Genomic DNA, 24,327 nt, shown 5'->3' with positions numbered 1-24,327 from the left:
AATTGGTGGAATTCCTCAATGGTGCTGCCCATGCTAAACACGCTTTGTGGCACTAGAGCTGTCTATCTTAGAAATGTGGGCCAAATCATAGACTAAGTCCTATGTGCACAATGGTATACTATTTGACATACTGTATGTTTGTTATTTCAAGGTGCCATGGTTGGATGTTAGAATGCATCCGTGCATGTCAACCATGTGTGAATTCAGTTTGACTGCGACTGTGTGTGCATCCCAAGTAGCACCCTATTCCCTATGGGCCCTGGTTAAAAGTAAAAAGGAAATGGGGTGCCATTTGGGACGTAGCCTGTGTCTTAAATGTAAAGCGATGTGTTTATTCTCCATATAGACTGGGAGGCGAGGATCGATAGTCATGGTCGTATTTTCTTTGTGGATCATGTGAACCGAACCACCACGTGGCAGCGCCCCACCGGACCACCCGCCCCCCAGGGCCTGACCCGCTCCAGCTCCATCCAACAGATGGAGCAGCTCAACCGCAGGTCTGTGTCATGTATGTATGTATGTATGTATGTATGTATGTATGTATGTATGTATGTATGTATGTATGTATGTATGTATGTATGTATGTATGTATGTATGTATGTATGTATGTATGTATGTATGGTGAGGGGAAAAAAAGTATTTGATCCCCTGCTGATTTTGTACGTTTGCCCACTGACAAAGAAACGATCAGTCTATAATTTTAATGGTAGGTTTATTTGAACAGTGAGGGACAGAATACCAACAAAAAAATCCAGTAAGACGCATGTCAAAAATGTTATAAAATGATTTGCATTTTAATGAGGGAAATAAGTATTTGACCCCTCTGCAAAACATGACTTAGTACTTGGTGGCAAAACCCTTGTTGGCAATCACAGAGGTCAGATGTTTCTTGTAGTTGGCCACCAGGTTTGCACACATCTCAGGAGGGATTTTGTCCCACTCCTCTTTGCAGATCTTCTCCAAGTCATTAAGGTTTCGAGGCTGACGTTTGGCAACTGAAACCTTCAGCTCCCTCCACAGATTCTCTATGGGATTAAGGTCTGGAGACTGGCTAGGCCACTCCCGGACCTTAATGTGCTTCTTCTTGAGCCACTCCTTTGTTGCCTTGGCCGTGTGTTTTTGGTCATTGTCATGCTGGAATACCCATCCACGACCCATTTTCAATGCCCTGGCTGAGGGAAGGAGGTTCTCACCCAAGATTTGACAGTACATGGCCCCGCCCTTTGATGCGGGGAAGTTGCCCTGTCCCCTTAGCAGAAAAACACCCCCAAAGCATAATGTTTCCACCTCCATGTTTGACGGTGGGGATGGTGTTCTTGGGGTCATAGGCAGCATTCCTCCTCCTCCAAACACGGTGAGTTGAGTTGATGCCAAAGAGCTCCATTTTGGTCTCATCTTACCACAACAGTTTCACCCAGTTGTCCTCTGAATCATTCAGATGTTCATTGGCAAGCTTCAGACGGGCATGTATATGTGCTTTCTTGAGCAGGGGGACCTTGCGGGCGCTGCAGGATTTCAGTCCTTCACAGCGTAGTGTGTTACCAATTGTTTTCTTGGTGACTATGGTCCCAGCTGCCTTGAGATCATTGACAAGATCCTCCCGTGTAGTTCTGGGCTGATTCCTCACTGTTCTCATGATCATTGCAACTCCACGAGGTGAGATCTTGCATGGAGCCCCAGGCTGAGGGAGATTGACAGTTCTTTTGTGTTTCTCCCACTTGCAAATAATCGCACCAACTGTTGTCACCTTCTCACCAAGCTGCTTGGCGAGGGTCTTGTAGCCCATTCCAGCCTTGTGTAGGCCTACAACCTTGTCCCTGACATCCTTGGAGAGCTCTTTGGTCTTGGCCATTGGAGAGTTTGGAATCTGAATGATTGATTGCTTCTGTGGACAGGTGTATTTTATACATGTAACAAACTGAGATTAGCAACACTCCCTTTAAGAGTGTGCTCATAATCTCAGCTCGTTACCTGTATAAATGACACCTGGGAGCCAGAAATCTTTTTGACTGAGAGGGGGTCAAATACTTATTTCCCTCATTAAAATGCAAATCAATTTATAAAATTTTTGACATGCGTTTTCTGGATTTTGTTGTTATTCTGTCTCTCACTGTTCAAATAAATCTACCATTTAAAATTATAGACTAATCATTTCTTTGTCAGTGGGCAAATGTACAAAATCAGCAGGGGATCAAATACTTTTTTCCCATGTATGTATGTATGTATGTATGTATGTATGTATGTATGTATGTATGTATGTATGTATGCACTCGCACACATACAGTATATGTACACACACACCCTCTCTCACACACACTCACGTACACACATACTTTTGTATCTTCAGTCCTCTGTATTTCCCCGTCACACTCCTTTCTGTGTCTCTGTATTTTTCTCCATCAGGTATCAGAGCATAAGGAGGACGATGACCAGTGAGAGGTCCGAGGAGCACACAGTTGACCTCCCGCCAGAGCTCACAGAGAGTGACCTTCTACCCCAGACCATCCCTGGTGCGCTAGTATAGTCTCTCACACACACACACACAAACACAGGGCTAAAAAGTGCTACCAGTTTTGTCCCAAATGAAACAAAATATTTTGCTGTGCTATCTGGAGTTTTAATTTGGGAGCGTCATGCTTGCAAAATTACTATAGCGAACACTGCTTGTTTCTAGTCAAAACTGTTCAAAAGGTCTGACCCATATTACCTGTGCGACGTCTTTTTTTTTTCTTCCTGTCATAGATTGGGTGGGCGCATTTTACATTCATAAACCATGTCGCGGGCGGTTCTAAAACATTGCGGTCCGCATTTATTTTACAACTTATTCAGTCATGTAGCTAGCTAACAACCTGGTAAATTTACCAGTATATCCAAACATTTGGGGGCACAGAAAGAAAGAGGGATAGCTTCTTCACTACATCCATGATCATAGTAATGAATGAAGGACATATCTTGCATGTCGTCATCAAAAACGTACCTCTCTTAATAAAACTGGTGAGCCTCGAGGGCCCCCCCCTTAAGCTAATGAGAAGTCATTCTGATTGCAACATTCTAACAGTGTCATTAATATATTTCATATATGCTATTGCAAAAATTATAATTTGGTTGTGTTTTTCTTATAACATAAGAATATGAAGAAAAACAAATAAAATAACACAATAGGGTTTATTAGTTTGATACTGAAGGCTATATGTAAAAACTAAAATTCAAGTGTTTTGTGGAGTGCCTTTGTTACAACTATGAAACAGCTTATTTTTATAAATACCCCAACCACCAAGACGCATGGTCAGCAAAATGCGCGGTAAAATTATGAAAACATCAGTAGCCTAAACGTCATTTATAAGTGCCAAGTGTGCTTGATAAATGGTGAAAATTGGCACAAACAATAATGCCGGGGGCTTCCGGTGACGCAACTTAGGAAATGGCTGCCTAGTTTTTCGTACTGCACATCGGTTGGGTATTTCCCCCCTAAATTCAAGTATTTACTCTGAGCATTGTAATAAATTAAGCAAAATGGAAAATAGGAAAAGGTCGCGGAGCTACAGTAACAAGACAGCAGAAGATAAAATCGTCGATGAACCTGAGATGGCTAATGCTGGCGCAAATAAGATAGTAGCAGCAAAAGAACCCTCATTTCAAAAGGTGATTAAAGGAGGAATTGCGCAAGGCGCTCACATGCTTACGAGAGGAACTTCGAGAAGATGTAAGAAAATAACTAAATGAGTTCAAGAAGGACATTAACCAGAAACTTGAAAAAAACAAATTAGAACTTCACAGCATATCTACAAGAATGGGGGACGCAGAACAGTGCATTGGGGAAACGGACACATGGAACTCCGTAGTCAAGGAAATACTTGAACAGTCACTGAAAAACCAACACGCACTACAGGCAAAAGTGACAGAACTCGAAGGTTTCACACGTCAAAACAACTTTAGACTTTATAACGTAGTAGAGGGCGCAGAAAAATACTCTATGCCCCAATTCGTGGAGGGTCTATTCAAAGACATACTTGAAGACAACACTGACCTGGGAATTGAGAGAGCACACTGAGCTCTGGCCCCAAAACCCCCCAGCGGCGCCCCACCAAGATCTGTTTCTAGAATTCTCAGTCAAAGAGAAAGTCTTACACGCAACCTGGAAAAAGCCTGTTAGCTTCCAAGGCCAACGAGTGTTCTTTGATCATGACTACGCGGGAGAGATGCTGAAAAGAAGGAAAGAATACACCCCCATTAAGAAAGCATTTAAAGAGAAGGGTATACGCTTCCAAACACCATTCCCGGCAAAAATGCGGGTATTTCTGGTAAATGGCCCGGTTACAAACGAGCATGCAGACGAGGCGGCTGAGGATCTGAAGTCAAGGGGCTTCACAGTGGACTATACCGCCAGGGGAAAGGCGACATCACTGGCGGAAAGACTCAAGCAGGCTCTCCCATGGATCGTTATCGACAAGTAGAGCCATGGAGAAAGAGGGAAACCACCTTGGCGAGAGGACGTTCACATCCGAGAGAGACTCAGGCATTTCCAACGGGAAGATGGAGGACACTGAATCAGATTTAACAGAATTAAGTTACCGCGAGCTGTTAAGACGTTGGGTTGTTACGGTTGACATTAGGTAAAATATCAAATCAAATCAAATGTATTTATATAGCCCTTCGTACATCAGCTGAAATCTCAAAGTGCTGTACAGAAACCCAGCCTAAAACCCCAAACAGCAAGCAATGCATGTGAAAGAAGCACGGTGGCTGGGAAAAACTCCCTAGGAAAAACTCCTGAGAAAGGCCAAAAACCTAGGAAGAAACCTAGAGGGGAACCAGGCTATGAGGGGTGGCCAGTCCTCTTCTGGCTGTGCCGGGTGGATATTATAACAGAACATGGTCAAGATGTTAAAATGTTCGTAAATGACCAGCATGGTCAAATAATAATAATCATAGTAATTGACGAGGGTGCAACAAGCACGTCCGGTGAACAGGTCAGGGTTCCGTAGCCGCAGGCAGAACAGTTGAAACTGGAGCAGCAGCGTGGCCAGGTGGACTGGGGACAGCAAGGAGTCATCATGCCAGGTAGTCCTGAGGCATGGTCCTAGGGCTCAGGTCCTCCGAGAGAAAGAAAGAAATATCTCCCCTATTTTCCCCCAATGCTGAACAAGGGTGAGCAGCCAAAAGTATGTGTTCTTTATGAACACACTAAGTAGCGTCACGTTAATAACATAGATATTAACTAAGTATTAATGACACATTGACAACGGGGTGACAGAAGGGCATATCAAGGGGAGGATTCATGATATGCACGCATGACCAATATAGTTTTCACTTGTAATTAACCGGTGTGTATAAGCGACGAAATAGGCGCCCTTATTATTTTCGGTTCCAACAGGTCTTGTTTGTGACTACATCACGCATTTTCATATCTGAGCGAGGGGCCCCTCCTGCGGACAGGCTCATCCCCTCAAACCCCAGAGGCAAGAGACATATGCTAATATTGATCCCATGACTTGAATGAGATTTGTGCCACAAATGCTAAAACATTACCATGTAGAAACAGTGCCAGGTAAACTAAACCAACGCATAGATTGCTGTCATACCTTATCCAAATATTGGTTTCCTTACCCTGTAAGCAGTCTGTAATTTGGCTGAACTATCCTTTTTACACTAACTGCTGAAGCTTCTCCCAACAGTTGAAAGTGCCCTACCTGTCATAATTACAGCCGTGTTGAAGAGACCAAACTGCAGCAGGTGAAATGTAGATATTCATCTTTTTAATATATAAGCGCAAAGTATCCACGGGAAAAACAATAAACAAAAACGACTAACAGGCTACGTACATACCAAAGACTAGCAGTGTTAGCACAACCACCCACAAACCAAGTGACAAACATACTCCTAATTATATGACTCCCAATCAGGAACAACGATAACCAGCTGTCCCTGATCGGGAGCCACACAGACCCACATAGAAACACAACACCCAGAACACACAGACATACTCTGCCACGTCCTGACCAAAAACTACACAACACCCTCTGCTGGTCAGGACGTGACAGTACCCCCCCTAAAGGTGCATACCCCGAATGCACCTAAAAAAAGAAACCACAAAATCCCCCAAAACCACAACAAAAACAAATACCCCCTAAACAATAAGGGAGGGAAGGGAGGGTGGCTGCCGTCAACGACGGCACTGTGCTACACCCTCCCTCCCCAACCCACCTATCCTGGAGGTGGCTCTGGTTCTGGTCTCCTGCCCTCCAGGTTGTAGGCAAACTCATTGGGGTCCGGGTCGTAGACAGACTCAATCCGTTGTGGATCGTGGGCAGGTTCCTTCATTTCCACGCTGTAGGCAGACTCATTCAATACACAGTTAGTCACATTCAGTTCCGAGTCGCAGGCAGACCCCCTCGGTTCCGGGTCGCAGGCAGACCCCCTCGGTTCCGGGTCGCAGGCAGACCCCCTCGACACTCTAGACTGCACACTGGTGCCGGACACTCTAGACTGCACACTGGTGCCGGACACTCTGGACTGCACACTGGTGCCGGACACTCTGGACTGCACACTGGTGCCGGACACTCTGGACTGCACACTGGTGCCGGACACTCTGGACTGCACACTGGTGCCGGGCTCTTGAGGCTGGGCCGACGCACTGGAAGCCTGGTGCGTGGGGCTGGTAGAGGTGGTACCAGGCTGAAGACACGCACCCTAGGGCTAGTGCGAGGAGCGGGAACAGGCTGAATAGGACTAGGCCGACTCATGGGAAGCTTGGTCCGGGTTGCTGGTACTGGTCGTGCCAGACTGGAAGAACTCACTTCCGGGATAGCACGAGAGGCGGGAACCGGAAAGACTGGGCCATGGAGGCGCACAGGTGGCCGTGACCGCACCGCCTGCACAACCCGTCCTGGCTGGATGGAACTAACAGCCCTGTACGAGCGGGGTGCTGGTACAGGGCGAACTGGGCTGTGCAGGGGCCTGATGGTTGCCGTGCGTAGAGCGGGAGTAGGGTAGCCTGGTCCTAGGAGGCATACCGGCGACCAGACGCGCAGGCATCCTCCTACCAGGCTGGATGCCCACTCTAGCACGGCATCTGCGAGGGGCTGGAATGGCGCGCACCGGACTGTGCGTGCGTATGGGCGAGAGTGCGCACCTCAGCGAAACACGGCGCCCTCCACTCCATACGCTCCTCCATGTACTCACGGGTAGCTGGCTTATGGCTCTTCCTAGGCCTAGCCAAACTACCCGTGTGCCCCCCCAAAAAAATTCTTGGGGGTGCCTCTCCGGCTTCCTCGCCAGTCATGTACCCTGGTAGCGTTCCCGGTCCTCACCAGCCTTTCTCCACGGGCCCTCTCCGGCCAGAATCTGTTCCCAAGTCCATTTCTCACGAGTGTCCATGTCGAAGTCTATTTCCTCAGAATAGTCCATATATTCAGCGTCCTGCTCCCTTTTCCGCTGCTTGGTCTTGTTGTGGTGGGTGGTTCTGTCATAATTACAGCCGTGTTGAAGAGACCAAACTGCAGCAGGTGAAATGTAGATACTCATCTTTTTAATATATAAGAGCAAAGTATCCACGGGAAAAACAATAAACAAAAACGACTAACAACAGGCTACATACATACCAAAGACTAGCAGTGTTAGCACAACCACCCACAAACCCAAGTGACAAACATACTCGTAATTATATGACTCCCAATCAGGAACAATGATAACCAGCTGTCCCTGATCGGGAGCCATACAGACCCACATAGAAACACAACACCCAGAACACACATACACAGACATACTCTGCCACGTCCTGACCAAAAACTACACAACAACACCCTCTGCTGGTCAGGACGTGACAATACCCAGTTAATAATCACCCTGATAATTGTCTCGAAACTGAACCTAAACTATACCGAAACTAATTCCACACATATAACAGGTTAAATAAATGTGATCAAGTTACAGAAGCACAAATATCATACCCTCCAAGACATGATAACCTCTCACCATTACTATAACAGTCAGTGAAGGTTAGCATCTTTTGGGGGGTATGATTATTTGTATGTCTAACTTTCTCAGTCATCATTATTGATGATTCATTCAGGACTATCCGTAATCATAGTAGCGGCCACATGAATTCTTGTTTACAATAAAAGTGACTCCAAAATGACAACACATTATTTACCATTAATTTCTATTGGACAAAAATATTATCTGAAACACATCCAAAACAAATAGCAAATGCAGCCAACAAGTTTAGAGTCACAAGCTGGATGTAATCATAAATTTGATTGACTGAAGTGAATTTTGTCCTAATACTTAATCCCCCCCATTTTAGAGGACTATGTACAAACAGTTCTGTAATTTCTAAACGGTTCACCCGATATGGATGGCAATACCCTCACATTAAAGCTGACAGTCGGCACTACTTTAACCTTAGTCACTGTATAATTTCACATCCAAAGTGCTGGAGTACAGAGCCTAACCCCCCCTAGAAGTAGCATTTGACCTTGTGGGGACTAACAAAATGCCCCCAGTTGGTTAAAAAAAATGTAATCTACTATTTTACACACACACACCCTTCCCAACATCTAAAAGAAATGTCCTCACTGTAAACTGTTTATTTTCAGCAAACTTAACGTATAAATACTTGTATGAACATAACAAGATTCAACAACTGAGACATAAACTGAACAAGTTCCACAGACATGTGACTAACAGAAATTGAATAATGTGTCCCTGAACAAAGGGGGGGTCAAAATAAAAAGTAACAGTCAGTATCTGGTGTGGCCACCAGCTGCATTAAGTACTGCAGTGCATCTCCTCCTCATGGACTGCACCAGATTTGCCAGTTCTTGCTGTGAGATGTTACCCCACACTTCCACCAAGTCACCTGCAAGTTCCCAGATATTTCTGGGGGAATGGCCCTAGCCCTCACCCTCCGATCCAACAGGTCCCAGATGTGCTCAATGGGATTGAGATCCGGGCTTTTCGCTGGCCATGGCAGAACATTACCATTCCTGTCTTGCAGGAAATAACACACAGAACGAGCAGTATGGCTGGTGACATTGTCATGCTGGAGGGTCATGTCAGGATGAGCCTGCAGAAAGGGTACCACATGAGGGAGGATGTTTTCCCTGTAACGCACAGCGTTGAGATTGCCTGCAATGACAGCAAGCTCAGTCCGATGATGCTGTGACACACCGCCCCAGACCATGACGGACCCTCCACCTCCAAATTGATCCCACTCCAGATTACAGGCCTCGGTTTAATGCTCATTCCGTCGACGATAAACGCGAATCCGACTATCACCCCTGGTGAGACAAAACCGCGACTCATCAGTGAAGAGCACTTTTTGCCAGTCCTGTCTGGTCCAGTGACGATAGTCGGATCCGTCCTGTCTCAGGCGTCTCACAGTACGGACATTGCAATGTATTGCCCTGGCCACATCTGCAGTCCTCATGCCTCCTTGCAGCATGCCTAAGGCACGTTCACGCAGATGAGCTGGGACCCTGGGCATCTTTCTTTTGGTGTTTTTCAGAGTCAGTAGAAAGGCATCTTTAGTGTCCTAAGTTTTCATAACTGTGACCTTAATCGCCTACCGTCTGTAAGCTCTTAGTGTCTTAATGGCCGTTCCACAGGTGCATGTTCATTAATTGTTTATGGTTCATTGAAAAGGCATGGGAAATAGTGTTTCAACACTTTACAATGAAGATCTGTGAAGTTATTTGGATTTTTACCAGTTATCTTTGAAAGACAGGGTCCTGAAAAAGGGAAAACATTTTTGCTGAGTTTATTCTACTCTTACAATGTGTGTGTTGTCTGTTATAGAGTACAGGAGAGAGAGTGCGGCTGGTCACTCCAGCTCCCGGTCGCGTCTCTCTCTGCTGCTCCAGTCCCCCAGCGCAAAGTTTCTGTGCAGCCCAGACTTCTTCACCATGCTGCATTCTAACCCTGTGAGTCTCACCCTCACCTTTCACATTCTTACGGATCACCTTTGATCTCCCAGCTCTCACTTATCACGTCATATCTCTCAGTAGGTAACAATTTGCAAAAGTGTGTGGTAAGGGAACAGCTTTTTGGAATGGAATGAAATGCTGTTTTCAATTGTACGTCAAATGTTGCGTTGATCAGGTTAATTGAAGTAGAACTATGAGGTATGCTACTTGGGATTTCATTTCCCATTATGAGTCATCATTCTTCCCTTAATCTGTGTTTTATCAAAGCAATGACAACCCCATTTAAAGAAGAGCCCAGAATTTCACGTCCCTCTTTGATGACCTCATCAATCTGTTCCCTCCTCAGAGTGCCTACCGCATGTTTACGAGCAACACTTGCCTGAAGCACATGATCAGTAAGGTTCGTCGGGACGCCCACCACTATGAGCGCTACCAGCACAACAGGGACCTGGTGGCCTTTCTCAACATGTTCACCAACAAACAGTTGGAGCTACCCAGGGGCTGGGAGATGAAGCACGATCAGACCGGCAAGGTCTGGAAAACTGTGTGTGTGGGGGTGGTGTGTGTGAATGTTTTAGTTTGTGCAATGACATGTGAATATACAGTGCATTCGGAAAGTATTCAGATCCCTTGACTTTTTCCACATTTTGTTACGTTACAACCTTATTCTAAAATGGATTGCATACAATTTTTATCCTCATCGATTTACACACAATACCCCATGATGACAAAGCTAAAACAGGTTTTCAGATTTATTTGCAAATGTATTAAAATTAAAAACATACCTTATTTATATAAGTATTCAGACCGTTTGCTTTGAGATTGCTATGTTTCCATTGATCCTCCTTGATATGTTTCTACAACTTGATTGGAGTCAACCTGTGGAAAATTCAATTGATTGGACATGATTTGGAAAGGCACACACCTTGTCCCACATTTGACAGTGCAGGTCAGAGCAAAAATCAAGCCAGGTCGAAGCAATTGTCCATAGTAAATGGAAGAAGTTTGGAACCTCCAAGACTCATCCTAAAGCTGGCCGCCTGGCCAAACTGAGCATTCGAGGGAGGAGGGCCTTGGTCAGGGAGGTGATCAAGAACCCAATGGTCACTCTGACAGAGCTCCAGAGTTCCTCTGTGGAGATGGGAGAACCTGCCAGAAGGACAACAATCTCTGCAGCACTCCACCAAGCAAGCCTTTATGGTAGTGGCCAGATGGAAGCCACTCCTCAGTAAAAGGCACATGTCAGCCCGCTTGGAGTTTGCCAAAAGGCACCTAAAGAATCTCAGACCATGAGAAACAGGATTCTCTGGTCTGATGAAACCAACATTGAACTCTTTGGCCTGAATGCCAAGTGTCATGTCTGGAGGAAACCTGGCACCATTGCTACGGTGAAGCATTGTGGTGGCATCATCAATCTGCGGGGGATGTTTTTTCAGCAGCAGGGACTAGAATGCTAGTCAGGATCGAGGCAAAGATGAACGGGGCAAAGTACAGAGAGATCCTTGATGAACACCGGCTCCAGAGTGCTTAGGACTTCAGACTGGGGCGAAGGTTCACCTTCAACAGGACAACGACCGTAAGCACACAGCCAAGACAACGTAGGAGTGGCTTCGGGACAAGTCTCTGAATGTCCTTGAGTGGCCCAGCCAGAGCCTGGACTTGAACCCGATCAAACATCTCTGGAGAGACCTGGAAATACCTGTTCAGCGACTCTCCCAATCCAACCTGACAGAGCTTGAGGATCTGCAGAGAAGAATGGGAGAAACTCCCCAAATACAGGTCTGCCAAGCTTGTAGCGTCATACCCAGAAACTCAAGGCTGTCAAAGGTGCTTCAACAAAGTACTGAGGTTTGAGAGAGTCTGAATAGTTATGCAAATGTTATATTTTTGTCACAACCATCGTCAAGAATGGACCAAGGTGCAGCAGGTATGTGGATACTCATGTTTTTTCATTTCAAAAAAAGGAGTAAAGTATCCACTGGACAAAAACAATAAAGACGACAGCAACAGTCTTGCAGGCACATACAACGCAGTGCAAGGACAACTACTCACAACCCCATAGAAAAACACACACTACTATATAGGACTCCCAATCAAAGGCAACTCAACACACCTGCCTTCAATTGGGAGTCCAATCACTCACACAACATTTAACAAACACAAACCCCCTGCCACATCCTGACCAAAACTAACACAATTACGCCCTCTGCTGGTCAGGACGTGACAATTTCATTTATTTTTTTTAGAAATGAGCAAACATTCCTAAGAAACGGTTATTGCTTTGTCATTATGGGGTATTGTGTGTAGGTTGATGAGGAAAAAAGTGTATTTAATCAATTTTAGAATACGGCTGTAACATAACAAAATATGGAAAAAGTCAAGGTGTCCGAATACTTAACGAATGCACTGTATAATATATACAGTACCAGTCAAACGTTTGGGCATACTCATTTTCAGGGTTTTCCTTTATTTTTACTATGTTCTACATTGTAGGATAATAGTAAAGATGTCAAAACTAGGAAATAGCACATATGGAATCATGTAGTAACCTAAAAAGTGACAAACAAATCTTAATATATTTTGAATTTTTCAAAGTAGTCACAATTTGCCTTGATGACATTTTTGCACATACTTGCAATGCTCTCAACCAGCTTCATGAGGCTTCATGAGGCCTTGATAAAAGTTAATTTGTGGAATTTCTTTCCTTCTCAATGCCTTTGAGCCAATCAGTTGTGTTGTGACAAGACAGGGGTGTTATACGGATGATGGCTCTATTTGGTAAAAGACCAAGTTCATATTATGGCAAGAACAGCTCAAATAAGCATAGAGAAATTACAGTCAATCATTACTTTAAGACATGAAGGTCAGCCAATCTGGAAAATTTCAAGAACTTTGAAAGTTTCTTCAAGTGCAGTCGCAAAAACCATCAAGCGCTTTGATGAAACTAGCTCTCCATTAGGACTGCCACATGAAAGGAAGACCCAGAGTTACCTCTGCTGCAGAGAATAAGTTCATTGGAGTTACCAGCCTCAGAAATTGCAGCCCAAATAATTGCTTCACAGAGTTCAAGTAAGACACATCTCAACATCAACTGTTCAGAGGAGACTGTGAATCAGGCCTTCATGGTTGAATTGCTGCAAAGAAACCACTACTACAGGACACCAATAAGAAGAAGAGACTTGCTTGGGCCAAGAAACACAAGCAATGGACATTAGACCGGTGGAAATCTGTCCTTTTTGGTCTGATGTTTCCAAATGATGACATTTTTGGTTCCAACCGCCGTGTCTTTTTGAGACGCAGGGTAGGTGAACGGATGATCTCCGCATGTGTGGTTCCCACCGTGAAGCATGGAGGAGGTGTGATGGTGTGGGGGTGCTTTGCTGGTGACACTGTCAGTGATTTATTTAGAATTCAAGGCACTCTTAACTAGCATGGCTACAACAGCATTCTGCAGTGATACGCCACCCCATCTGGTTTGTGCTTAGTCCCACTATCATTTGTTTTTCAACAGGACAATGACCCAACACATGTCCTGGCTGTGTAAGGGCTATTTGACCAAGAAGGAGAGTGTTGCAGTGCTGCATCAGATCACCTGGCCTCCACAATCACCGACCTCAAATCAGTTGAGATGGTTTGGGATGAGTTGGACCGCAGAGTGAAGGAACAAGTGCTCAGCATGTGGGACTGTTGAAAAGACTGTTTGAAAAGCATTCCAGATGAAGCTGGTTGAGAGAATGCCAAGGGTGTGCAAAGCTGTCATCAAGGCAAAGGGTGGCTACTTTGAAGAATCTCTAAAAAAGTATATTTTGATTTGTTCAACACTTTTTTTTTGGTTACTACATGATTCCATATATGTTATTTCATAGTTTTGATGTCTTCACTATTTTTCTACAATGTAGAAAATAGTAAAAATAAAGAACACTTGAATGAGTAGGTTTGGCTAAACTTTTGACTGGTACTGTATGTACACTTGCTTACCTATACTGTAGTTTCTTTATCTATCTTACTGTACGTGGCTGGCTGTGTGTCTTCACAGCCCTTCTTTGTGGATCACAATCGTCGTTCCACGACCTTCATCGACCCGCGGCTCCCCCTCCAGAGTGCACGCTCCACTGGTCTGTTGACCCACCGCCAGCACCTCAGCCGCCAACGCAGCCACAGCGCAGGCGAGGTGAGAGACTACTGCTGCATTCACACAGGCCAATTTAAATAAGTCTGACCGGACTGCATGACGGCATGCTAACTAGTGGACTAACCTACATGTGGCTTGGCAGTTTGCCTGGCGTGTTTGAATTCATATAGCTGGTTTGAAGAACATGCCAACTAACATCCAAAAAAGAAAATACCTCTACAGTGGATGATATTGTCCCTCGGCCTCATCAGAATTTTCCATTGTCTTGCTGAAAATGTTACATCTGGTTTCATCTTGCCGTAATAAGTCGACTATGTGAACGCAGCAAACTGCTGTACTACTGCACCACTAATACAGGCTTGAGATCAGCTCTAAATCTAATCTATTACACCCACTGCACCACTGACACACTGGAATACTGACCATCACTAAGACTTTAGCTGGTTTAACAAGACCGATATCAATCATAATGCTTATAGCAAGACTAATACTAGGTTAACAGAATGGACAAAAATTCATGATGTATCAAAAAGATTGAAAGGGTTCCTAAAATGGGTGTAAGTAGTATGGTTTTCAATAGAAACAATGACATTGCTGGGTTTATTGCTGGGAGTTCCCTGATTGTGTCAATTGGTAGCAGCAGAGGGATCCGTCCTGACTCGGAGTGTCCCCTTGCAGGTGGTAGATGACACGCGACACTCCAGCCCACCTGTCATGCCCCGCCCCTCCAGCACCTTCAGTGGGTCCACTCGCAATCAATACCAGGACCTGGTGCCTGTGGGTGAGTACACACGCATGCACGGCAGGTAGCCTAGCAGTTAGTGTTGGGCTAGTAACCAAAAGATTGCTAGTTTAAATCCCTGTGCAGACAAGGTGAAAATTCAGCCCTTGAGCAAGGCACTTAACCCTAATTGCTCCACTTAAAGCTACAATTTGGTAGATGACAAAATTCACATAGAAACATGAGTTACAGTCTTCCATTCCCAATGAAAGCAAGTCAAGAAGGGGTAGATCTATGTGTGCTATTTCTATGTTTCCCGTTCTGAAGTTTGGTTTTTGCGTCGTTTACTGTACTTTCGGTTTTGAACACCAGCTTCAAAACAGCTGAATATACAATATTTTGGTTATGGAAAATCTATTTCACAGCGGTTTAGATGGTACAATGATTCACCACACAATGACTGCTTGTTTTGTCACAAAACTGGAAGTAGGCTATGTATTAGAATTTTAGCAACCCGGAAATGGCGGAGCGATTTCTGCATAGTGCATCTTTAACCCTAATTGCTCCAAGGGTCTCTGGCCACGACCCCACTCTCTAAGGGTGTCTCAAGGGGAGTTGGGATATGCAAAAAACATGTCCGTTTCACGCCTCAAACTCCTACAGGTTACCCACTTGTACATGCAGTGAAACAGGAAGAATATAAGCACCCTCTATTAAAAGTTTTTACACACACACACACACATGTTATATACAGGGCTAACTTATGCACTAATAGACACAGTAATGTTGATATTTACACGGGTCTCTCCCCAGCCTACAATGACAAGATTGTGGCATTTCTACGGCAACCCAACATCATTGAGATCCTGCAGGAGAGGCAACCAGAACTCGTCAGGAACCACTCACTCAAGTAGGTCAGCCCAATCACCATGGGAACCCTTTAATCAGATATTTAACCCTTAATCTTAACCTCCTAAATGTATTATAATCATGCCAAACAGCAGTATCACGAATGTTAACGTGTTTATCTGCAGGGAAAGGTTACAGTTCATTCGCAGCGAGGGTGTTTCTGGGCTTGCTCGTCTCTCTAGCGATGCTGATCTAGTCATTTTGCTCAGGTGGGACCTTTGTGTGTGTCTTTGTGTTAATGTCTGTTTGTGATTGGTGTATGTTTGTGTGTACGAGAAGGTATTGCGTGTATGTCTGTCTGTGTGTGAGTGAGAATTTAAGCACTCCTCTCTCCCTTAGCCTGTTTGAAGAGGAGGTCATGTCCTATGTGCCACCTGCTGCCTTACTGCACCCTAGCTACTGCTCCTCCCCTCAAAGCTCCCCTGGTGAGACCACACACACATATTTTCTCCTCATGCTCTTCTTCTTCCCTTAGTCTTGTTTCTAATTGAAACTATCCATCCAAGGAAGGGCAAGATAATGAGAAAAAGCCTTGAACCGTAACAGTTGCTTAGCGCTCTCAATTAGTGAAGTTTAGTGGGGGGGTTTTTCTGAACCAATTCTATGCTAATAAAAGTTGTAATAATGAGATACAGTTACGATATTCTGAGGAACTTATGTATTTTTTTGGTCTATTTTTCATCCTCTTCCTCCTCCTGCCCCTCTCTCAGGTACTCAGAGAGCTAATGCACGTGCCCCTGCCCCGTACAAACGTGACTTTGAGGCCAAACTGAGAAACTTCTATCGCAAGCTGGAGACAAAGGGCTATGGCCAGGGACCTGGGAAAGTCAAGTGAGTACTTGATGACGTCATTCAACAAGTTGAGAGAACCGCTAAATTTCAGCAGTATTCTTACATGGAATCACTGGTCACTTAAATAATGTTTACATACTGCTTTACTCATTTCATATGTATATACTGTATTCTATTCTATTTTAGTCAATGCCACTCCGACATTGCTCATCCTAATATTGATTTATTTATTTCTTAATTCCATTTTACTTTTAGATTTGTGTGTATTGTTGTGAATTGTTAGGTACTACTGCATTGTTGGAGCTAGGAACACAAGCATTTTTCTACACCCGCAATGACATCTGATAAATATGTGTATGTGACCAATATACAATTAGATTTGTTCATTCCTAAACTGTGTGCGCGTGTGCTGTGCCTGAGTGCGTTCATGACTGTCTGGCTGTTTTTTCTTCTTCCAGATTGATCGTTCGTAGAGATCACCTGTTGGAGGATGCCTTCAATCAGATCATGTGCTACTCCCGCAAAGACCTGCAGAGGAGTAAGCTGTATGTCAGCTTTGTGGGAGAGGAAGGGTGAGTGTTGCCTTTGTAGTTTAGGTCTTTTAATATTTTCCACACATTATCTTAAGTTTGCTCATTTGCATCGGTTGTTATGTTGTCTCTGTGTACATTGTTTATTTTCCATAATCTCAATATATGATTTCTGAAATGTGTGTGTGTGTTATAGGCTGGACTACAGCGGCCCTTCGAGGGAGTTCTTCTTCTTGGTGTCAAGGGAGTTGTTTAACCCTTACTACGGTCTGTTTGAGTACTCCGCCAACGACACCTACACTGTGCAGATCAGCCCCATGTCTGCCTTTGTGGACAACCATCACGAGTGGTGAGTGACAAGTTTACACTACCATGATGGTTAGACGGATGGATGGACAGGCGGGTGGTTGGATTTAGGAAGACAGACATGCTGTAGATAAAATAAGGAACAAAGACGCAGATAGACCTATAATAACATCTGACTTGTCATCATATACTGTACTGTATTGCACCTAGCAATGTTGCTCTCTTCCAGGTTTCGTTTCAGTGGGCGTATCCTGGGCCTGGCTCTGATCCACCAGTATCTGTTGGATGCCTTCTTTACCCGCCCGTTCTACAAGGGCCTGCTGCGTATGTAAGTGTCTCAATCAGGTCCTCTTAGCTAGCAAATGGCTAGGGATCCTATCACCATGAACACCACATTTTTATTGGTTTGACAATGCAACCACCCTGGCAAATTGCCAGTTATGCTTTAGCATAAAATAAATTCTATGACAAATACACACCTCACTATTTTTTAAGTAGTAACTACTGAACTGGAAGAAGCTGAACAGACAGGAGTTGGTTAGATTGATTTGACTTTTCAGTTACCATGCTTTCATTATGTGCTTGATATACACTCTGGAAAACATCATGCTAAATTACTAAAATGTTAATATAAGACTTAGTTATGAGATACATTTTTCACCTCTGTTGACCTTTGACACCTACAGCCCATGTGACCTGAGTGACCTGGAGTTCCTGGACGAGGAGTTCCACCAGAGTTTACAGTGGATGAAGGACAACGACATCGAGGACATGCTGGACCTCACCTTCACCGTCAACGAAGAGGTCTTCGGACAGGTGTGTGTGTGTGTGTGTGTGTGTGCATGCTTGTGTTTTGAATAATTAATGTTTTGTGTATATATATCTTCAATCATTTTAGACTACATACACTACCCTGCATTTGATATTTAATTGCTTGTTACAATGTGTTGTATTTGGGGTGAATCCTGACTTTACTTAGTCATTCATTGATATCAATGGTAAGGTAGGATTCACCCTATATTGTGTTTCTATCTTTACGGCCCTATAGATCACAGAGAGAGAGCTGAAGCCAGGCGGTGCAGGTATTCCAGTGTCAGAGAAGAATAAGAAGGAATACATCGAGCGCATGGTTAAGTGGCGCATCGAAAGGGGTGTGGCTCAGCAGACTGAGAGCCTGGTGCGAGGCTTCTATGAGGTAGGGCCCTGTGTTTTGCGCAATCATGTGACATAGCAAGATTTTATCCTGTATTTAAAGCCTTAGCCAGAAATGAGAATTACAGCAAAAATCTAAGCAATTGTCTGAGGATGGTGCTGGAACATCTGACATAAAAAGAAAAGGGGACAGTTTGATAAAAAAGCTTTAAATAAAGGTTAAAATCCAGGTTGTGACATAGTTGCACAAAACACAGGGCCCTTTGGCATCACACACATCATTGATAATGGTCCATCATTGTGATATGTATTAGTCAAGTGGCATTGTATCTGCATAATGATGCAGTGCTACGTCAGGTATTGTGTAATAGATAATGATGCAGCAAGTGGTAATTTATCTGAAATAGATAATCATGCACGCCAATAACAATTGTGCTTACTCCTAATGTATTAGGAGTATATTAGTATTGTGATATGTATTGGCCAGGTGGTAATGTCTCTGTAATAGAAAATGTATCAGAATTGTGACATGTGTTGGTCAGGTGGTGGACGTGAGGCTGGTGTCTGTGTTTGATGCCAGAGAGCTGGAGCTGGTGATTGCTGGCACTGCAGAGATTGACCTGGCAGACTGGAGGAACAACACAGAGTACAGAGGAGGTAGAGACAGGGGAGCAGTGGGGGGCAGTCTTAGCCTTGGAGAGTCAGACGGTGTGGGGGCACATTTTTCCAGCCAAATAGTAACACCCCTAATTTATATTCATCATCTAATGTTAATGTTAAAGATTTAGATCATGACTTTGATGGAATCAGGTGTTATTGCTTGGCTCCGCACAACTCATGGGCACCACTTTTGTTACAGATTGTGCTTCTAAGAACAGCAGGCTTATTTTGGTCTACGGCTGATCGGTACACCTTTCATCTTTCTCCCCAGGTTACCATGACCACCACATAGTCATCCGCTGGTTCTGGGCAGCAGTGGAGAGGTTCAACAATGAGCAGAGACTCCGACTGCTGCAGGTACTACTTTTCAAGGGACACTCCAATAGAGTTTGATACTGACAAAAGGCTGAGCTCCCCAGTCTTAACTTTGCTAACTCTTTATTTTTCAGCCCTGTTACCACTGGTATTTATCTGGTGTTGAAGTTGATATTATTTGGTAACATTTGGAACTTCCTGGTACAATTAATCCCCTAGTGACCGATAAATAATTCTGGGTAATATTGACATAATTGCCCTGTTAACATGTAGTTTCTCAGCGAATACCTGGTCATTAGGCACTAAAATAAAATGTTACCTAAATGGGGATTGTATATGTCTCCTTAGTTTGTGACAGGCACCTCCAGTATTCCCTATGAGGGCTTTGCCTCCCTCAGAGGTAGCAATGGACCACGAAGGTTCTGTGTGGAGAAGTGGGGCAAAATCACCTCCTTACCCAGGTATAGTACACCCCTCTGTCTGTCTGTCCATGTTTGCCTACCTGTCTATATGAGCTATTCTTATTTGTGTGTGAGATGTGTGCACATAAATTTGTGTGTGTGCAGTGCGTGTACAGTCGTGGCCAAAAGTTTTGAGAATGACACAAATATTAATTTTTACAAAGTCTGCTGCCTCAGTTTGTATGATGGCAATTTGCATATACTCCAGAATGTTATGAAGAGTGATCAGATGAATGGCAATTAATTGCAAAGTCCCTATTTGCCATGCAAATGAACTGAATCCCCAAAAAACATTTCCACTGCATTTCAGCCCTGTCACAAAAGGACCAGCTGACATCATGTCAGTGATTCTCTCGTTAACACAGGTGTGAGTGTTGACTGGCACCACCAGTACAGAGCTTGCTCAGGAATGGCAGCAGGCAGGTGTGAGTGCATCTGCACGCATAGTGAGGCCTTTGAATTTTGCCTAAGAACACAACCATGAATAAAGAATGGTACCAACACATTCTCCGAGAGCAACTTCTCCCAACCATCCAGGAACAGTTTGGTGATGAACAATGCCTTTTCCAGCATGATGGAGCACCATGCCATAAGGCAAAAGTGATAACTAAGTGGCTCGGGGAACAAAACATCGATATTTTCGGTCCATGGCCAGGAAACTCCCCAGACCTTAATCCCATTGAGAACTTGTGGTCAATCCTCAAGAGGCGGGTGGACAAACAAAAACCCACAAATTCTGACAAACTCCAAGCATTGATTAAGCAAGAATGGGCTGCCATCAGTCAGGATGTGGCCCAGAAGTTAATTGACAGCATGCCAGGGCAGATTGCAGATGTCTTGAAAAAGAAGGGTCAACACTGCAAATATTGAATCTTTGCATCAACTTCATGTAATTGTCAATAAAAGCCTTTGACACTTATGAAATGCTTGTAATTATACTTCAGTATTCCATAGTAACATCTGAAAAAAATCTAAAGACACTGAAGCAGCAAACTTTGGAAATTAATATTTGTCATTCTCAAAACTTTTGGCCATGACTGTATATTATGTGCATCTGTCAGTGCTCTCCTCTCACTATCGGTCTGCCTCTTTACAGGGCTCACACATGCTTTAACCGTCTGGACCTCCCGCCGTACCCTTCGTTCTCCATGCTCTATGAGAAGATGCTGACAGCCGTGGAGGAAACCAGCACCTTTGGCCTGGAGTAAACTCTCCAAAATGGCTTCCACAGCCAGGGGTCAAATTGGGAAAGAACAATGGTGGAGAGGAAATCCTGCCACCTTAGCTTGAGGCGAGACAGTACTCACAGTACACAATGGAAACTTAATAGACATCTACCAGAAATTATCTTTTTGGAGAAGCAACAGAACTTTTGGGGACAATTTCACCACCAAGACAATCCCAATTTGCCCCCCCCCCCCCAGCTTGGCTATGCCTCCTGCCTCTGATCCCACACTTCCTGGAATCACGTTACTGTTCCATTACCTGCACTGATGCCCTCCATTTGATTCCTGTGTACAACAACCACACTTGTGCTTTATCTGTTTATTGGCCTTGGTTACTTGATCTCCTTTTTCCTACAGGGGCTCAGCCTGCCCTTCAAGGCCAGAGACACCTCTTCCTAATACCCTATGCTTCCTCCTGGATTGACCCCCTGCTCTGGACCTCGGAACTGTGTCTTTCTACTCTGGGACTGGAGACTATGTACACTATAATACATAATGGACTAATTCCTTGTCTTCAAACACACACTCATTCACTCTCACACACTTTCAAGATGACTCTCATGATTAATTTCTGAGGGGATTAAATTGTATGTCACAGCTCCTAAGGTGCACCAAAGGCATTGACTCACTCCAAAACACATTGTACTTCACTTCTTATGCTAGACTACATGAGCAAGGCTCTAAAACTGGCACACACTAACTCACGTAAACAAATACAATTGTATGGTCACTCTTTTTCAAAATAAATGAGATGCACTTTCTCATACACATATGTAGCTCCACACACACACACACACTGAGACATTGCCTAACACGGCTCTATTTCTCACTAATGATATTGCCTCCCATCCACTGAACTGATGAATGTATCACATAAAAGACAATGTATGAAACTTCAGCACCTCTGGCTTGCTGTAGTAGGAGTACTGAGGAGCCTTTGCGGCCAAAGAAAAATAAACACCGGAGCCGCACCAGGAAGTGGATCACTTAAAATTTGTGGAATATGGAAGCCGAGACTGAAAGTGGCACCGGACACGTGCCTTTTTATGAGAGACACTTTCACTCAGTGTTTTGAGGAGGGTTGGTTGGGGACCCGATAGTGGGGCGCACCGATTTCTTCCTCTTGGGTCACAGCCGAAAAGTTGTAACGAGAGACTTTGTAATGTTTTTATTTGGTCGGTCAAAAGAACATTCAAATGGCTTTAGGTGTGTTACACACAACAAAAACAGAGCTACAACTCTTTAATTGTATTCTAAAATAGTTCCAGGATACAAACACGAGGGCAGCACATGATATGGTACTTACTTCAGTACCGTACACACAGCTATGGAAGCATCTTTAAGCTCGGGACATACACTACACACCTACACAGATGCTAATGATTTCTTGAAAGCACGTGTTCATCCTGGTTTTGGACTTCTCAGTGCATAACCCCTACCCAACAGACTCATTCAGACACACACACACACACACACTTTTTATGTGTGTACGCATGATTACAACTACTGTACAGAGGTCTGTGCGAGCTAGAGAGACAACCCGGGCTGGAAGCCCCACTGTGATGCATTGTGGAGGAAGCCTTCATATCTCAGCCTGGCTTGAAACTGCATGCAAGGTCCATCTCAGCAACTCTGTGAGCTGCACTGAGTCCGGGACCCCTAAATGGTGTTGTGTTATATCTCGATATTTGCATGCCGAAATAGTGCAACACAAGTCTGTCCTTAATAGCTTTTGCATGAGGATATCGCAATTGATGTTGAGAAAAGGGCGGGAGGAGCCGGGTATGAACTGTAGGGTATGCTGCTATAATGCGTTATAAATGTGTCCGTGATGAGGTGGACGCGGTTAAATAAATATTTGGGTTTTGTGCCACATTGTTTATGGCTTCACAATTGTGAAATGTTATAAGCATTATGTTTGTTTATATGAAGGGTTATGACTAGTGTTACCGAAGTACTATGGCAACACACTTTAAGGGAATTGTTTTGTTACATTCATGAGATCACCTGTCTTGATGATAGGTTAGAGGTCATGGTTCATGGCTACACAGAGAACCACACGGTGTGTGTGCTGGTCCTGTATGTCTCATCCTTGTGTACATGTATGTCTGCACCTGTTGTGGGTGTGTGTAAATATATATTTTGCACCGAATGTACCAAAGGTTTGGGGCTTGCATAGCCAACCATGTCTCCCTAATTCTGTCAGGTTGACAGAATTAGGAATGACCCCAGCCTCGGCCACACATCCCCTTGAGTTCTGAGGGGCAGCTTCATTGCATGCCCAGTAACCCTTCACAACAGGGTTTAAATCATTTCTGCCAATCAATACATTTTCCACGCTAAGGATTTTTCTTCTGCTGCAAATGTCCAAATAAGAATAAAGTCAGTTTGCTCCTCACCCAATGAGGACAAAGCTCACCGCCACCACCACTCCCCATGGCTGATCAATTACCAATAGGATTGGACATCTGTGTCAGAACTACACTCTATGCAAAAGCTCCTGTATCTCTCCATTTCACCACCATTATTGTATTAAAAGACAATGACAAATGTCAAGTTTTAATTGGTAAGTTTTAATTAGCGATACATGAATGCGTGTTTTCTTTCTGTGTATCTTTAGAGAGATGAACCAGGGGCTCAGCTCGTGAGCCCAACGCTTAGAGAGCAGCAGATAAAGATCTACAGCATAGAATGGACATGGTTTTCTGTTCTATAAGATAGAGAATATCTCTCCTTCTATCCTATATATTTCTTTCTGCAGAAATAAACAAACTGCATTCCACAAACAACATCTATAGGAAAATATGAAAATACCCAGGCCCAACTAAACAATTCAAAGGCAAAGTATGTTTTTTTTGCTGATCAATGATTGTATTGATGGTTTTCAGCTTTTTGTGCAATACATGTCAGAATGACCCTGTCCTAGGGAGACAATTGTTCTGTGATCAGATAACACAATGTTATTCCCTTTCAAGTAATCGTTTCGGTATTTCACTTATGGGATACGCCCCTAGCATATTCTTCAGAAGCCTTTGCTAAACTACACCAGCTATGATTGGCTGGACGTCGAGACGTGTGCGTCGGGGAAGGGTGTCCCTCCTACACGCCAAAAGGTCAGATGCAGCGTCTCTGAGTAATTGAAACACCTCTTCTCGCTTCTCATCAGAAAACTTACCTCGACACGGCTGCATTTTAGA

The 24,327-nt window shown here is 44.1% G+C and overlaps 1 protein-coding gene across 5 annotated transcripts in view; it reads left to right on the top strand.

The window, feature by feature from the left end:
- The window catches only part of hecw2a (HECT, C2 and WW domain containing E3 ubiquitin protein ligase 2a), a 47,307-nt gene extending 23,627 nt beyond the window's left edge, over positions 1 to 23,680 (top strand). For 4 of the 5 annotated variants that reach the window (XM_029703552.1, XM_029703551.1, XM_029703550.1 and 1 more), the window contains exons 12-30: positions 347 to 497; positions 2,404 to 2,510; positions 9,799 to 9,923; positions 10,273 to 10,458; positions 13,963 to 14,097; positions 14,737 to 14,839; positions 15,593 to 15,689; positions 15,814 to 15,897; positions 16,028 to 16,113; positions 16,399 to 16,519; positions 16,939 to 17,052; positions 17,207 to 17,359; positions 17,546 to 17,644; positions 18,003 to 18,132; positions 18,365 to 18,511; positions 19,011 to 19,125; positions 19,400 to 19,485; positions 19,792 to 19,904; positions 21,001 to 23,680. In XM_029703552.1, coding sequence (XP_029559412.1) covers positions 347 to 497; positions 2,404 to 2,510; positions 9,799 to 9,923; positions 10,273 to 10,458; positions 13,963 to 14,097; positions 14,737 to 14,839; positions 15,593 to 15,689; positions 15,814 to 15,897; positions 16,028 to 16,113; positions 16,399 to 16,519; positions 16,939 to 17,052; positions 17,207 to 17,359; positions 17,546 to 17,644; positions 18,003 to 18,132; positions 18,365 to 18,511; positions 19,011 to 19,125; positions 19,400 to 19,485; positions 19,792 to 19,904; positions 21,001 to 21,112 — 2,264 coding nt within the window. In that variant the 3' untranslated portion in view covers positions 21,113 to 23,680. The remainder of the gene's footprint in view (positions 1 to 346; positions 498 to 2,403; positions 2,511 to 9,798; positions 9,924 to 10,272; positions 10,459 to 13,962; positions 14,098 to 14,736; positions 14,840 to 15,592; positions 15,690 to 15,813; positions 15,898 to 16,027; positions 16,114 to 16,398; positions 16,520 to 16,938; positions 17,053 to 17,206; positions 17,360 to 17,545; positions 17,645 to 18,002; positions 18,133 to 18,364; positions 18,512 to 19,010; positions 19,126 to 19,399; positions 19,486 to 19,791; positions 19,905 to 21,000) is intronic. The other variant, XM_029703555.1, reaches the window with a different exon arrangement.
- Positions 23,681 to 24,327: the final 647 nt, after the last annotated feature.

This window comes from Salmo trutta, chromosome 20, assembly GCF_901001165.1.
Source record: "Salmo trutta chromosome 20, fSalTru1.1, whole genome shotgun sequence".
NCBI lineage: Eukaryota > Metazoa > Chordata > Actinopteri > Salmoniformes > Salmonidae > Salmo > Salmo trutta.
This window is presented reverse-complemented; position numbering and strand designations above follow the sequence as displayed.